At 38.1% G+C, this 16,489-nt stretch overlaps 2 protein-coding genes across 2 annotated transcripts in view; both read right to left on the bottom strand.

The window, feature by feature from the left end:
- Positions 1-7,708, bottom strand: part of hs3st3b1b (heparan sulfate (glucosamine) 3-O-sulfotransferase 3B1b) — a 28,268-nt gene extending 20,560 nt beyond the window's left edge. Inside the window, exon 1 of the mRNA XM_016569370.1 lies at positions 6,847-7,708. Within this exon, the coding sequence (XP_016424856.1) occupies positions 6,847-7,421 (575 nt within the window). The 5' untranslated portion in view covers positions 7,422-7,708. The remainder of the gene's footprint in view (positions 1-6,846) is intronic.
- Positions 7,709-12,517: 4,809 nt separating this feature from the next.
- The window catches only part of LOC107753249 (protoheme IX farnesyltransferase, mitochondrial-like), a 41,104-nt gene continuing 37,132 nt past the window's right edge, over positions 12,518-16,489 (bottom strand). The window contains exon 7 of the mRNA XM_016569369.1: positions 12,518-13,095. Within this exon, the coding sequence (XP_016424855.1) occupies positions 12,671-13,095 (425 nt within the window). The 3' untranslated portion in view covers positions 12,518-12,670. The remainder of the gene's footprint in view (positions 13,096-16,489) is intronic.

Genomic DNA, 16,489 nt, shown 5'->3' with positions numbered 1-16,489 from the left:
AAAAAAAAAAACATGATATGACTTCAATATGACTATTGGTTGCTGATGAATATTCATACAGTCCTATGGAATAGTGATGCAATTAAGGATGCACTGATATACAGACACTGGCTTTGTTGCCCTGGAGCTCACCTCATGCTGTGCTCCTCTGGGTACATCAGCAGAGTGTGTGTGTTCCTTCAATTGTCTGCTCTTTTCTCGCTGAGGTTAATGGAAACCTCAGGGGGTCTCTACTGCTCCCTGATCCTCTGCTTTTCACATTCTTCAGACAGAAAGACACATACACACAAACAGTGCCTTTAAAAAAAAATTATCTACGGTCATCGGTTATATAGCATCACTTAAAGTTTCTTTCTACAGTCTTTCTACGGTCACTTTTTTCTCACTCCTTGTGCTAATAATCCTCCTCAGGGCGTCAAACTTTCAGAAAATTAGCTCTGATGATCACACACTTGGGAGGAGACAGACCTGGCAGGAGACATGGGCCAACAATTACCGGACCATACTGGCAGCCGCGTGCTGTAGCCCCCAGGCTCCTGTAAATGCTGTTTATTTAGCTACAATGAATGAGCTTGTTGAAGAAAGAGGACTAGCATTATTCTGACATCCGACATCCAAATTATCACCTCTTTTAAAAAGGGTCCAATTCACGGCAAGCTCAGAGGGAGGGTCCGTAAACAACAGGCCACTCAAATCAAATAAAAGGTGGAAGGGGAAGGGTTTTATCTTGCATATGTCTCTTGTTTTCAGCTGTCCAATCAACCAGAGAAAGTATATGTAAATTATTTCCAATAGGAAGAAAAAAGTTGAACAGTTATAAACAAGCCCTTATCCTCTATTTGTCATCGGTTTGCGTATGTTGGGTGTTTGAATGCGTGTATAAGAGACAATATTTCAGTAGGAGGATTAGAAACATGAGCGTTTGACATCCAACACCACACAGTGCCCGCCACAGCGTAAACTAATCAATACATGTAGTCCCACAAGGTCTAAGCTGGCTTGAGTCATTACTTTGTGCTTATCTGTGTGAGTGTGGGGGTGTACATTTCTTCAACAGAAGTCACCAACCATCATACTGCACACTTACTGCAACAACGAAATTGACATAGTATGGTAAAAATAGATTTTCCAATAAACACAATCTTCATTTGAACAGTCTAAATCAGGGCTTACTGATAAGATGCGCGTTAAATATCGCATGCGATTTATCGTGCAGCCCTAATTTGGAGGCAGTCCTTTGAATGTCCTCAGTCAGCTCTGCTCAGGCTCTCAATAGAGGATGTCAACCTGCTGACTGCCACACCTGAACCAGCTAATCAAGCTCTTACTAGGCATAGAAACTTCCAGTCAGGTGTGTTGAGGCAAGTTGGAGCTAAACTCTGCAGGACACCGGCCCTCCAGGACCGAGTTTGGACAGCCCTGGTCTAAATCCTTAGAATGATCTTTTAATTTATGTCAGTGTGGCAAGAAAAAACATTTTCTATAGAGTTGTTCTCATGGGCTGCATGCAATATAAAAAAATAAATAAAAATAAAGTAAACAGTGTAGTCCGATTCACAAACAACTGACTCCTTCACTAAAAGAACTCACTGAATCCATCAGAGAGGTCATCAAATCAAGTTATTACTCTCAGTGATTAAATATTTAAATAAAATATACAAAAAATAATAAAGCAATATAATATAATATACTATGCTCTGTTGTTCATTTTTAAATAGATATTTTTGTAATGTACCAAATTAGAAGCTTCCCTGTTTAATTTTTAAATAAATTAGTTAACATTAGTTAAAACTTTTTTCATATGCAAGTTAAATAGTCAATATAAGACAATTGAATTATGTCCAAATGAATCAGAATCTAATCATATTGTGACCCTGTGAATAAATATCTGTATCGATACCCAGTCCAAGCAGTCAACTACAGCTCACTGTTTACAAAACACCCTGTAGGCACAGCCAAACCTTAGTTTGATCTCACCCGGTACCACTTAGACATGGTGGCCCCTGCATTATACAATCAGGAAGGAGGGGGTCACTGGCCACAGCGTCCGTATGGGTCACCTACATGGTGGTGTGAACACCCCATGGAGTGTGGGTACAAAAGCAGAGGCATCCATCCAGAACTAGCCATTCCACGGATGGAAGTGCGCATCTGGACAAGGTGGCAGGGGGTCGCAGCCCTCCAAGCACTTCAGAACTTTCAAGTGACATGCTTCCGAGAGCGTTCCCTGGTCCGACAGCGGAACGGGATTTTCTGCAGAGCATTTCCCTTTTACGGAACAGTGCTCCACTTGTCCTTTTGTTGGTCAGAAGTTACAGACCGTGTTGCTTAATAGCTGCTATTCAGAATACACACCCTTAATCTCAGGATGGACTCGGGGATTGCACACAAAAGAACTGCATTGTGCTACTACATACCTGACTTTCAAACACTCACTGGAAAAAGATACACAGACTAAAAGTTACCAGTTGTATGAAGAGTGTGTGTTTACTGTATGGTTGACTACCAACAAGGAGTCATCGACTACAAAAACTGCTCTGGTAGATTTGAAAATGATGTAATAGTAAGTCAAACCCCACAACATTTGCTGTTCCAACTGGGACCCTGTCTGTCTGGGTGGGTCGGTGGGATTTTTTAGAAGCCAACTCAACTGCTTATTAAATCCTCAGAGTCTCCACAAAAAAGCAGTAAAACCAGCAGAGATTTTGCAAGGTCTCACAAATCAGAAAAGTAGTTGAAACTGAAAACTGCGAAAGGAGAATTGCCAAAGTTATTACTCAATTCAATCCACTACGACTTTAGCTATTCATACTGTAATATCTCTTACAAATAAACTGGCAGTTGTTACAAACGCTACATTGACCAGACATTTTTGGGAGAAGATCATAACAAAATGTGAAGTGCCTGCAGATAATGCATGAATGTCTATGAATCATACACCAGACTTACAGTCTCTAAAACAGCCTGAACAGGTCTAACCAGTACTGAGGAACAAAAGCTCATCTGCCATGTCTTTTTCGCTAGCTCTCTGTAGCACAGAAAGGTATATAAAGGTCAATCACAACTTTCTGATAAACAGAGTTAATCCACAGTAAAAACACCTTATTAAAAATGACTTGCAAACTTTCCGTGTGCTGCATTATTTTAAAAATGCATTTCTGCACTATGAACTCTCTTTTCCATTACACAGCAAATCACTTTGCTGAGTATGAGACACTCTAAAACTCAGAATCAGAGTCCTGTTTAGTCTTGTGAGAGAGACAATTTTAAAAAAAGAAACACTTTGGCCATATCACTTCTTTAAAAAGACAAGAATGGACTCAAAGGTCCTGTGAGCACAGAGAGTTCACCTCAAGCGCTCTGTCTGTCTGCACACAATCTCCCACGCTGTTTTAGATCAGGTCACACGGAGACATCAGAGACAGAAAAAAAGTGAGAGCAAAAAAAGAAGTCTGCATTTGTTTGTGCCCCGTATCTTCAGCCCAAACAGCAATGGCCAGATATAGAATTTCACTTTGGCATTGAATGTCCAACTCAAACCAGCTGCAATGGCATGTGAATCCTGTGACACTTGAGACAGAAAACTTTCTCGTAAGAGTGGAAAACAAGCATTATACCCTTCAACGCCCAGTGTTTTCATGTAATTTATCAGTTGTGTTTACTCGACAGAGGCTTTTGTGAAGTTACTTTCAATCAACTATGTAACTTGGTAAAGACTCTGCTCTTAATTTGGAGCATTGTTTTTATTTAGAAGGAAAACAATTGGATAAAAAAGCATTTTTGAAGAAAATCCTGGTTTCACATCCCACATCCACTGACCAAATACGTTTTTAATAAAACTTCAAATCAAACTTTTTCCAGAAAGAAAAACAAAATTCTTAAAAAAAAAGAAAAATGACAGCTGCCCTGAATCTCTTTTTGGCAAAAAATCATTTGTTTCAACATGGTACAAATTTAATAGAAATAATCAAACACTTCTGACCACTTTATTTTCTTTTTATACATGGTTTAAAAGATAGCATAATCCATCAATAAATTCAATACAGCAAATGAACAACATGTTTAAAGAATCTGAACTGCTCTTCATCAGGAGCATTTTTTTTTAATTAGAAGGAAAAAATAGAATAAAAAAGCATTTTAGAGGAAAACCCTGGTTTTACATCCCACATCCAGACCAGACAACTTCACTTTTTCCAGAAAGAAAAAAAAAGGTTAATTAAAAAACAAACCTGCCCTGGTGATCTTTTGGCAAAAATAATTTGTTTCGACTCACTTTATTGTCCAAATTTAATAGAAATAATTAAAGTTACAATCAACATTTCTGACCACTTTATTTTCTCTTTATACGTGTTTTAAAAGATAGCATAATCCATGTGATCAATTAATTCAATTTAGCAAATGAATGACATGTAAGAATCTGAACAATTTTGGGACAATCTTGACTGATTTTGCTGGATCAGCCTGAATTTGCATTAGACTGAAGTGAGGCCCTGGCATTTAAATAATTAATCAAATAAATATTTTTTCCTCTCAACATGCATGAATATAATTCCCTTTTCATTAAGCTGGACTACCGAGCATTCACTACAACGCACATTCTTTCACCCGTCCTGTTTTTTGTTATAGGGGCCCTGAAACGTTGCATATATTTAAAAGCACTGGGCTTCCAACCCCTCAAACCTTTGCAAATCCGTTTAGAGAGACAGGCGTGCAGTCCAGGACTGTTTTATCAACTTATTGAGTGTTTCTTTCTGCTCTGTGTCTGGGGTAAGCAGAGACATACTCTGGGGCAATAAATCCCCCTTTCTTTCTTCAGTTTCATTGTATACAAGCTATACATTTATTTCATTACACTTTAGAGTAGAACATTAATAATGTTAACAAATAGTTAATCAAAATGTCATCACATTTAAATAACTGCAACACAGGCCTAAAAGTAACTAAAAAAAAAATCCAAAATCTACTCCGAAAGTTGATTTGAAACAAATGTCCCGAGTTCTAACAGCGAGTGTAATGAATTTATGAGCTCTCATAATGAGTTCTGCCACTTTAGTAGATAAAACGCAATGGGCCAATTAAAAATGTCCAAAGCACGCTCAAAAGAAACAGCTATGCTTAACTATAAATAGAAATGCTATTTCAAATGCAAGCCGAAAAGTTGAACATTAAATTTTACGGTTTGGACAGCACAAAAAGAAAAATACAGCTGCACTGAGCTAAACCTACATAAAACACATTATAAACAAGTCTACTATCGTTCACAAGCTACTAATTTCATTGATTCCATTATGTCAAATTAGTTTGATGCATGCTTTTTATTTTCTCTTGATTAAGATACAAACACTTGCTCACCGAAAATTAAGGTCAGTCACACTATTAAAATTCTCTCATCGTTATCCAACTTTTCAAATCGACAGTTCTGTCATTTATACCCGGTTTAAGGGTTTATTTATTTATTTATTAAAAAAAAAAATGTTCAAAGGGCAATGCAAAGTACTTAGATTTAATCAAGGCATCAACCGACTGAACTTCACTTTCCAATTTTAAAGGTTTACAGTACATTAGCTATATTTGCTCTAATCCTTATTTAAGATAATTGTAGAGTAATACCGAGTTCTTGGGCAAAAAAATAAAATAAAATAAAAATTCAGCATTTATGTTTTAAAAGTGAACGCAAAAGCAGAGGTCCGTTAACCTGCAATGATCAGTGTGTCCAACAGAGACCACTGCGTCACCTGCGGTCGGATACGAGTCATCTCTCAAGATATTACAATCACAACAAAAATGTATCATTACCGACCTATTGTGTTTATTTGAATAATATCCGTCTGAATTCATGTGTATTTAAATGACCGTGTTCAACATTAAACTGCGAGTCTAACAGTTCCACAGTAGCAGAAACAGCGGAACCAAAGTAAATGTTTAAACTGGAACCTGAAAACTACCGCTACTGCAACTATGCGTTTATAGATGGCTGAATGCAAACCATACAGAACATGCCATTTACATAATAATAAGTACATTTGATTGCCTAGGATGGTTTGAGATCGAGCCGAAGGGTAAAATTACATAATGAATGACAGATACAACAAAAAGGGCCAATGAATGAGGGAGGACAAAGTTGAAAAAATAATAGTGTTTGTTTGGTTCACGTTGCTTATTTAATAAGCAATACGCAGCAGCCAAACTATTAAAGCTGAGATATTTCATGAATTGAAGGGAAAAAAAGGCTAGGAATTCAAAAGCCGAGCATATAGCCTATATTCTCCGTTTTTCTCACTTTGAATCTATCGGATGATTTCTTATTTTATAGGAAGGTTAAAAAAGTTGTAGGATTCTATCCTTATAACGAAACAACAGCCTAATTTACAAGTTTTAATTTACAATTGTACAAGTTTTCAGAGTTTCAACTCTAACTTTCCCTCTTTAGTAATTAAACTCAAAGTGGTCGTAAAAGGACAACTGAGTTATTAATAGGTTAGGCAATCGTATTACCTAAATGTAGCAATTAAACTCAAGTAAAATTTTAGTCAGGATTAAATTAACAGCTCAAGTCTCGTTCTGCTCGTACGAGACTTGAGCTGAAAATGCCAACACATTGTTAAAAAAATAATAATCTGAGGATCAAACAAATAAATAATACTTGACAAATAAACAAATCAAACAAATAAATAATAATGAAATAAAATTCATTAAATACTAAATAGTAATAAAAAAAGCTATTTTGGAAAGGGTAGGTTTATGATCAAAGTGTAGCCTATTTAGTATTTACTTCACTGAAGAACAATATAAGTGAATGGAAGTATATGTCGTGTAAGTGAGCGTATTTATTATTAACGTTCTTACCTGTACCAGTCCAGTCCGTTGTCATAGTTACGGTCAAAGAAGTGCGGCTCGGCTCCGACCGCGCGAATATCTGGATGCACGCGCAGAAACTCCAGCAGCGCGCGCGTGCCGCCCTTTTTCACGCCGATGATGATCGCCTGAGGCAGCTTCTTACTGCCCGAGCCGTTGGAGAAACTTGACAGTGGGTAAACTCTCCGCCCGTCGTCCCACTCCTCATCTCGGTCCAAATCTACTTCATCTTTACTGAAGTCTCTGGGAGCTCTCCGGACCGTAGGCTCATCATAATCTGACTCTACGTCCGTCCACGAGCTCTGCGGTCTGGACAGGAGCTTGGACATCATCAGGTCCGGCCGGCCACTTTCTGCCTCAGCATATTTCCCGAGGAAATCCGTCTCCTTCGCTCGGTTATTATTATTGTCCACAACTAAACTTGGTGGCATACTGGCACAGTAGCCCACGCAGGAGTACAGCATGTAGACCCAGAGGAGCAGCATGATGAAGAGGAGCCCGAGTTTCTTCTTCACGGAACTGACGGAGAGTGCGTAAAAATGGTGACAGAACAGGCTATATTCCATAAGCCCTGTGCGTGCAGACCATCACACTCCAGCTGGACATATTGACAGGTAGGTACAGTTCTGTCCAGGTCCAGGAAGAGCTTTAGGAATCCCCCCTCAGGAGTCTTTAAAAGCCATTGGAGTCCACAATATAATCCTCAGACGTGAAATAAACTAACCCAAAGTGGACGGGACATCTAGGAATGCGATTTTAGTCAGCTGTTCTCGGTCATATCTGCGGGAGGAGGCGAGAAAACTGATAAGAATGACCAGTGCACTTGATTCCCAGCCGCAGAAGCTGCTCCCGGCCGCATCCTCGAGTGTCTGAGCGCTTTCGAGAGAGTAGACCTTATAGAGCGCTGATGCGTTTGATTGACAGCAGGGCCAGCCTACCGCTGAGCACTCATTTGAATAAAGGCGGAGTTGTTTAAAAACGCCTGCCAATCAGAGAGCAATATAGGAGGGAATTTTAGACAAGACACTTGGTCGCAGAGCCGATTAAACGCTCTTATTGGATAGAGAAACATTAGACCGGAATCCTTTTATTCCAGTTTTTGGGAGTTTCCAAAGTGTTACAAATTGTACGCATCTGAACTGTTTAGAAAGGAATGAGGATTTGGGAAGTCCAGCAAAGTTCTCATACAAACTATTAGCCTATATATTTATTTATTAAAGCATATATATTTCATACAAATATATTTATACGTCTTACATTTACTTCTTATTTACTCAAATTTTAATAAACGAAATCATTTTAAACAGTAATTATTCTTCTATCTTCGGCAAACGTAAAATATACAGTGTAGATAAAGCATGTTTTTTTTTTTTTTTTACTTTCAAAGGTATTCGTTCATTTAGCTATTCAGGAGTCTGAAATAGCCAAAGAATCGGGGTATAAATATTTAGACGTCTTACACAAACGTGTAATGCAAAAAGAAAATCTGCTATCCTATATTTAATCGCATTAATCTGAGTCAGAAATTTATTAGTTACGATAAATCTTCATCTGCACACACACGTCAACTAATGCAAATAAAAATAAAAAAAAGGTCGACACGATATTTTCCCAAATGTCTAAATTCTAAAGAATGTTTTCAATAAAAATAAACTCTATATAAAATCTATATAGTTTTTCAATCGTGTTCAGTCTCGCGATTAATCAAGTTTTTGTGATGAAATTATTTTAATTCACATAGAATAAACGGAATATAACTTCATTAAACTATCAAATTACTCTATTATCATATTATTTCTCTAATCTATGAGGTATTTACATTGTCTTTCTATTTTGTAAATATTTATCAATTTAAGAGGTTCAATAAAATAAAGTTTAAATCCGCTGTAGTAGATATTTTGCAGTCACGCTGCCGACGCATTTGATAATTTATGGCCGGTTTTGTGTCGTTTTGAATAACAAAACAAGCTGCGCTTCAGCTCGCTATAAACTAGGTTTATAAACATGCAGCTTATTATTTACACTGCCTAAAAAGTGAAGAGGAGTGTAAAACACAGCACTTTCCGCGGTCACACACCCTCTGACCAATGAATGTCCATTACTTTTTCCCAGTCGCTCATAATTACTGGATAAAGACATTGTATAGCATTTCTAGCTGATTAATTATTTCGAACATCGATATAAACATTTATATTTAGCCTATAAAAATACTATAGACTTCCTCGTGCCCCGACATTACAGTTTAAAAAATGTCCAGATATTTTCAGATTTTACAGGCTGTGACTTTGGGAAGCTTGCACTTTACACTTCACTTTCATGACAAACTATAGAGAGAGAGAGAGGAAAAAACACAAATGCGTAATTATATTTTAAGCATTATAAATAGTATAATATTTTTAGCGTTGTTCATTAAAGTTTTTAAAAAGTGTAACAAATACACACTTCTGCAATTTGAGCCAATTTTTAAAAATGTGTTTGAGTTTGAAACATCTTTTTGAATCAAGCAAAGTCTAATTAATGATTTAGGTCCTGCGTGGACAATAATTAATGTAGAATTCGAAAAGAAAAACATACAATTGTCAATATCTTCTTAGTGGAAAAGATGAGGGTCAGAAAAAGAAATAATATCTGGATCTTTTCTGAATAGTGATTTACCACGAATGTAAGTGCCAACAAAATACTAAATGGAAAAACAGACAGAATTCTAGTTTTTATGTTTGATTTTATGTCTCCAAAAATTCATGCAGCTTAAACAGTAGAGCATGTTGCCAAGGTCATGGGCAGAACTACCTACAAAATACCTAACCTGAATGTACTGCAAGTCATTTTGGATAAAAGTTTCTGCCTAAATGTGCATAAATGTAGATCAGATGAAACAATCACAAAATGCCTAAGTTCCCTCCAACACATACTGAAGGATGTTCAGAATTCTTTGTTACAAGGGTAACAAACTCACAACCCAACCCCCCACATTATTGACTCTAGACCTTAGACTCTTCTGTCGCCTTTCACCACTATAACGTATGAACTAGACCACATTTCTGAGATTGATGTTACTGTGTGGGTTCAAAAATTAGTGACTCCCTTAAGGCAAATATATATGTGTGAGTTTAAAGAAGTTTAAGGAATACTTTGCCCAAGAAACATTTGTCCACCCCATTTCAAGCAAGTGGCGAGTAGGTATAAATCAGTTTCAAAAGCTTTTGACTATACCGTTTTCCATGCACAGTTCGTGCTAGGAATACTTGATACACTGCTGCCCAACATCTGCCAAAAAATGTATGTCATTCTGCCTAACATGCTTAAACGGCAGTTAAAGAGCATTTTAGAAAAATACTGTTTATAGCTGTCACTCAGTGTAAAGAGTTCAGAAAGATCTATTCTTAATTGTAATCGGTTTCCTTCATAAACTAAACCAAGTAAACATTTGCTTTAACAACCAAAAATGAAATCATCCTGCATTTCAGTGTAAGATTTCAAAGCATTTTGTTTCCTGTAAATGAAAAGAGAGGAGAAATCCACCTGTTGCTGTTGTAACAAATGAAGGTCTGGGAGGCTGTTAAAACTGTAATGAGAATCCAAGCTGGATGAGAAAAACCACAGAGAGCCAAAGATCATTATGGGAAATGTGCTCACCACCTCAGGGTTCACAGCTCATAATGAATGCACGCACTGTGAGAAACTCGCTCCATGACACTCGGAGTAAAACAGTATTTTTCCTGAGAAGAGGATTACTCCATTTATGATGCATTCGTCAAGCCTGACCTGATAAAAGAGCGAAAGAAGCACTTAAACAGGAAAATTAAACAATTTACACGTGCAGTACTTATAAGCAGATCTATATAACTACAGCAATACCCTATAAAAGTGTGCAGGATGTCCCTTCCGATGCTTGTGTACTGGAAGGTCTGTGCACTTCGTCCCACACAGAGTGTCCACCACAAAAACCCTATAGAGTGGAAGCTGTAAAATCATGGTGGGAGAGTCCACAGACCCCAGGAGGGCTGGAACTGCTATTTAATCTATTGACATGCTGGGAACAGCTGTTTCGCTCTCTTTTTCTCCCCCTCCATCCCATTCACTGCCTCTGATGTGAAAGGCACTGGCTGCATCCAGAGCAGATCTTTACGAGGGGAGGAATGCCTCGCCCTGCCGCCCTTACTAAATCTCAGCATACAGTATATGTGGGCATTTAATGGAGGTGCTGAGAGAAGTGGAACCATAGAGGACAACTGGGAAGGAAACAGCGGAGTGGTATCGAGTGTTGTAGCCGGACAGGTGCAGAGGTCGATACTTAGGAGATTATATGAGCTGATATCTTAGCCGAATGTGTTCAGAGCAGCCAGACATTGTTTCCAGTCCTGTCTGGAGATGCAGTGGGATACTTGTCTGATGCAACTCGACCACTGCATGGTAAACTACCTACCACACAAATTTACGATACAAATATTAAAATATTACTATTTACTGATATAGAAAATACTACAGACACACACACAAATACATTATGCTATATATAGTATTATAAATATATGGGGTTGGGGTCATTTTTGAAATAAATTAACACTTTTATTCAGCAAGGATATATGTCGATCAAAGGTGAGTATTATATATATATATATATATATATATATATGCTATTGCTAATAGCTAAATTGCCAATATGCTAAAATAGCATATAATATATATGCTATTTTAAACTTTCTATTCATCAAAAAATCCCCAAAATAATAAATAAATAAATAGCAGTTTAAGGTATCAACTTCCTCATTGATAAGAAATGTTTCTTAAGCACCAAATTAGCATATTTAAATAATGAAATGAAGAAAATGAAGGCAAATTTGTTTCTACTGGCAGCATTGAAGATACATTGTGACAGTACATTTCAAAGATTTAAATCAAAACTCAAACATAAGCTTGATCACAACACATTTTAATAAGAATAACTTTAATTCTTTTTGTGTCTTACACAAGTCATTGGTACAGTGAGGTCAGATGGGTAAACTGTGAAGGCGCTGAATCAGTAACAGTAACGAACAAAGCATGGCTGCAATCAGTGATATTCAGTACTGTTACATTCAATGAATAAACAGTAATTCTGTTCTGGGGAGTTGAAATGATTTTCATTTGACTAGTAAGTGTTTTTGATGGAGCTAATACCCGAGAGCGCTCCAAAACGATCCGCCTTTCAACATCTCAACTCAGACTCAGAAGGATGGAGTTTCATGCAGAATAAAGACTTCTGGGCCAGCAGTGAGACTCAGCGATTTCTTTACTGAATCATTTATTGCCGAAATGAAATATTAACAGACTCAGAAAGTGAAAACTTTGAAAATGTCATTTAGCAAGTAATTAGATGAGACCAAACTTAGAAATTACTTGCAAGGTGCATTGAAACAAACCGTACTCCATTATCTGGACTATATCGCATCTAACCAAAATATCTACAGTAATGGCGATGTTAATTGCAAATTCTAGGCAAAACGTTTTCTTGTCTTATTTTAAGTGATCCACATAGATACAAATCAGTCTATAGAAGCAGTCTATGAGTTTACAGAAAACGGGGGGGATATAAATATATCATGTATTTACATACACAGAGCATTAATTTGTGTACAAGTTACCTGAGCGAATTCAGGGATTTTTTTAATTCTTTTTTTCTCCTAATGGAAACTTTTACAACAATGGTATGAGGTTATGGCTTCCCTCTCAAAGGTACACAACTTTTGGTGTCTTTTTAGCTCCAAGACAATTAATTTTAGGGCTGACAGCAATTGTCTAGCCAGTATGAATATGGCAGGGGATTGAGTTTGCTCTACAGAGCCAGAGAAGGCGTGCTGGGAGCAACAGCTGCCTCGTCCTGCGGCACGTGTCTCTTCTTGCAGGTGAGGGCCAGCAGCAGCAGCATGGGCAGGTGCCAAAGACTACAAAAAAACAGCTTGCGGGCATTCTGCCTGTCGCCACTGCGATAGAATCTGAAAGCCAGGTAGCTGATGTAAAGGTTAATCGGCAGGGAGACTAAGGGGAACGTCCAGGTGGTGACGTCCAGCACGGGGCCCAAGGCTGAGAGGCCAATCAGGCCTACGCTGTGGCGGAGGGCCACACGTTTACAAAGGCTGGGATGGGTGACGGACATCATTCTGTAACCGCCGCGCGAATAGTCCTCTCTTAGATTCCAGCTCAGTGCATTAAAGTGAGGAAACTGCCAGGAGAACAGGAAACCTCCCAGTAAGAGTGCTCCTGGAGAGACAGAGAGAGGAAAATAAGTGAATACACAAACAAGATCTCCCTGATCATTTAAACACCATAGGAAGTAGATGTGTGCAAGCAGGAAATGAGAGTGTGGAGAATAACAACGACAGAACACTTGAAACACTCTGTTCGATCACTGAAGTTCCTTCACATCATGCTGTGGAGGAAGCAAACACCATTCTCCTGCATTCAGAAGCTTGAAGAGTGGAAAGGTGACACCGCACAAACAGTGGCCCGTGCATGGGTAGCAGAGCATGACGCGCAACGCTGCCTTTGTGTGTGTGATCTTAGAAAACACACTTGTAGCTAAATCCTCTGGGAAACACAGCACAGGGCAGCATGACAGAGACCTCAAACACTCAGGTCATCTTTTTATGCTTTGTGTGTTCTTGAACTTGCTTTGAGAAAACAGTCCAGTTGACAGCAGGGTCTACTAATATAAGATCAGTGTGTGGTTGAGTGGTAATATGTACTTAATGTAATTATGTCATTGTTAAGGCCCCGATATACTTCAAACAAGGTTTTTTTTCGTTCTTCGTTTGAGGGCAAAAAGAAGTTTGAAAAGGCTAAGCGACGGTATACTGTTTTTGAACATTTCAACACCCCGCGCTGCTGGAGGCGAGGTTGTAAACATGTGTCACGCCGCCCGCGTGTACCCCCTAAACACAACAACGATGGCGGCTGTGAGAGAAGAACAGTTTCGTAAACATCTGGCAGTAGCATTGATCTATTCAATGGCAAAGAAAAAGAACGAGAACAAACGACTTAGATGTTATGTGCGTCCACTTAATGAAAACAGAAGACCGATGGCGGCTAAACACAACAACGATGGCGGCTGTGAGAGAAGAACAGTTTCGTAAACATCTGGCAGTAGCATTGATCTATTCAATGGCAAAGAAAAACAGAACAAGCGACTTAGATGTTATGTGCGTCCACTTAACGAAAACAGAAAGAATGACGGCGAGTTTGCCCTTTTTATTCAGCAAATGCAGAGCACAGATGAGGAAAACAGAAAGAATGATGGCGAGTTTGCCCTTTTTATTCAGCAAATGCAGAGCACAGATGAGGAAGTGCAGTTTTCATACTTCAGAATGTGCGCCGCGCGGTTTGACGATCGCTTGAAAAGGGTATCGCCATATGTGAAACATGCAAAAATGCACAGGACACAGATTTCCACTACGGAGAGACTGGCCTTGACACTCCCGAGTACTAGCTTGTGGGGCCACGCAACAAAGTGTGGCTGAAACATTCAAGATTGGACCGTGCACAGCCCGCAAGATAGTCGCGGAGATGTGTTCTCCTGTTTGACCTCCGTAGAATGAGAAACGAACCGGGGAATTTTTTTTTTTTTAAATCGCACGTCAAAGAAGGCGGAGTTCCAGAACACACCCACCAACTGCGTAATCGCCACGGACCAATGGTAGCTCAAAGGTGTTTAAGAGCCAAAACAAACTCCCCCAAAAAGTTTGCGTTGGTGAGCTGTTTCAAACTGCCAAAACGAACTCAAAACAAACTTCGTTTCGGCCTGATTTTGTTCGAAATTACGTCATTTCAGTTCGTTCTTCGATTTCGTTTGAAGTATATCGGGGCCTTTACAATACATTTTATTCCATTTGGTGTCACTAAGTGAAGTAATTACAATAAATAAATAAGCAAATAATTTAATCAATAGGAAAAAAAAATTTACAGTTACACACTTACAACATACATTCAGGATTGTTGGCAAGTTCTCCAGTTGATTAATAAGGCCAACTAGGCATCAAGATTTTTCTTAACTTTATTAAATTGAAAATGGACCCCTCTTTAGCACTTCCACAATATATATTAAAGATGCAGTTTCTCAGATAGAAAGCTCTACTAAATAAACTGAAACAATAAATAAATAAAATATTGAATGACGTCCTAGTTGTTTCGATCCACTTCATGTTGTGACCTCACCCTAGATGGGGTCGTAACAATATTTAGGTTTGCACATGCTAATAAACATGCTTGAAAAGGGCACTGAAACTACTAGTATAAAAGACGGATGGAGTTCTCAATGCTCTGGGGAAAAACATGTAAATATGCACACAAACAATTCAGTCTTTTGCTCCGGTGAAAACAGATCTCATGGTTGCCATAACAGCACACTTTTAATAGTTTGCAAAACAGGCCAAAGACCCCCTGCTGTCTTCCACAAACACTTGATCTTAGACGAAAGACGTCCTTGGAAAAAACACAGGATGCTGGGGGTTTATGTAACTACAACAGTCATAAGTGGACAGGGACATCGGGTCTGGGAGAAGAGTCTGTAAAAGTCAGAAGTGCCATATGGAACATGCACATCAAGTTTCACTTCTCTGAACTGTGGGATAAACTGTGATAGCCTGGAATAATCACAAGGGAGGGCTTTTAAGGCCAAGGACACATATCAGTGTGAGCCTGATAGGAAATTCCTGTTGAAACACTCACATTTAGCTCTTTGGCAACAGAGAAGATATCACATGATTATCTTATAATAACACAGGCATTGTCATCCATGCCCACATTTCCATATATGGTGCTATAAGGAGAAGTTAACAGCTCTAGAGAATTGATGAATTAATGAATGTGGAGCTTAAAGGAATCATTCACCAAAGAAATGACAAATCTGTCATCTTTTAATATCTTTCCAAACGTTTATGAGTTGTTCATATGAGGAAAGTTAATGCTATTCTACTCCTTATAGTGAAAAATCAAAGGATGGACAAAAATGCAGTTCCAAATTTTTTACAATTTGTTACAAAACAGGCAAGAAGCATATTTTGATATATGCAAACATCTAAGGCTGTTCAAATGTTTGGGGTCATTATTTTTATTTTTGAAAAAAAAAGTAATACTTTCATTCAACAAGGACACATTAAATTGATCAAAAGTGACAGTAAAGACATTTATAATGTCACAAAAGATAAAAATGCTGTTCTTTTGAACTTCCTGTTCATCAAAGAATACCGGGAAAAAAAAATATCACAGTTTCACCAAAAATATTAAGCAGTACAAGTAAGAAATGCTTCTTGAGCACCAAATCAACATGTTAGAATGATTTCTGAAGGGTCATGTGACACTCAAGACTGGAGTAATGGCTGCTGAAAATTCAGCTTTGCATCACAGGAACAAATAACTTTTTAAAATATATTCAAATGAAAAAGTTATTTTAAACTAATAATATTTCACAATATTATTTTTTTACTGTATTTTTAAACAAATAAATGCAGACTTGGTGAGCTAAAGGGTTAGTTCACCCAAAAATGAAAATTGGCTTGTGTTTTACTCACCCTCGAAGCATCCTAGGTGTATATGACTTTCTTCTTTCAGACGAATCCAGTCGGAGTTATATTAAAAATTGTCCTGGCTATTCCAAGCT

This window comes from Sinocyclocheilus rhinocerous, unplaced genomic scaffold (genome assembly GCF_001515625.1).
Source record: "Sinocyclocheilus rhinocerous isolate Xijiao unplaced genomic scaffold, SAMN03320098_v1.1 scaffold411, whole genome shotgun sequence".
Taxonomy (NCBI): Eukaryota; Metazoa; Chordata; class Actinopteri; order Cypriniformes; family Cyprinidae; genus Sinocyclocheilus; species Sinocyclocheilus rhinocerous.
The sequence above is the reverse complement of the archived record's forward strand: the minus strand, read 5'-3'. Positions and strand labels throughout refer to the sequence as shown.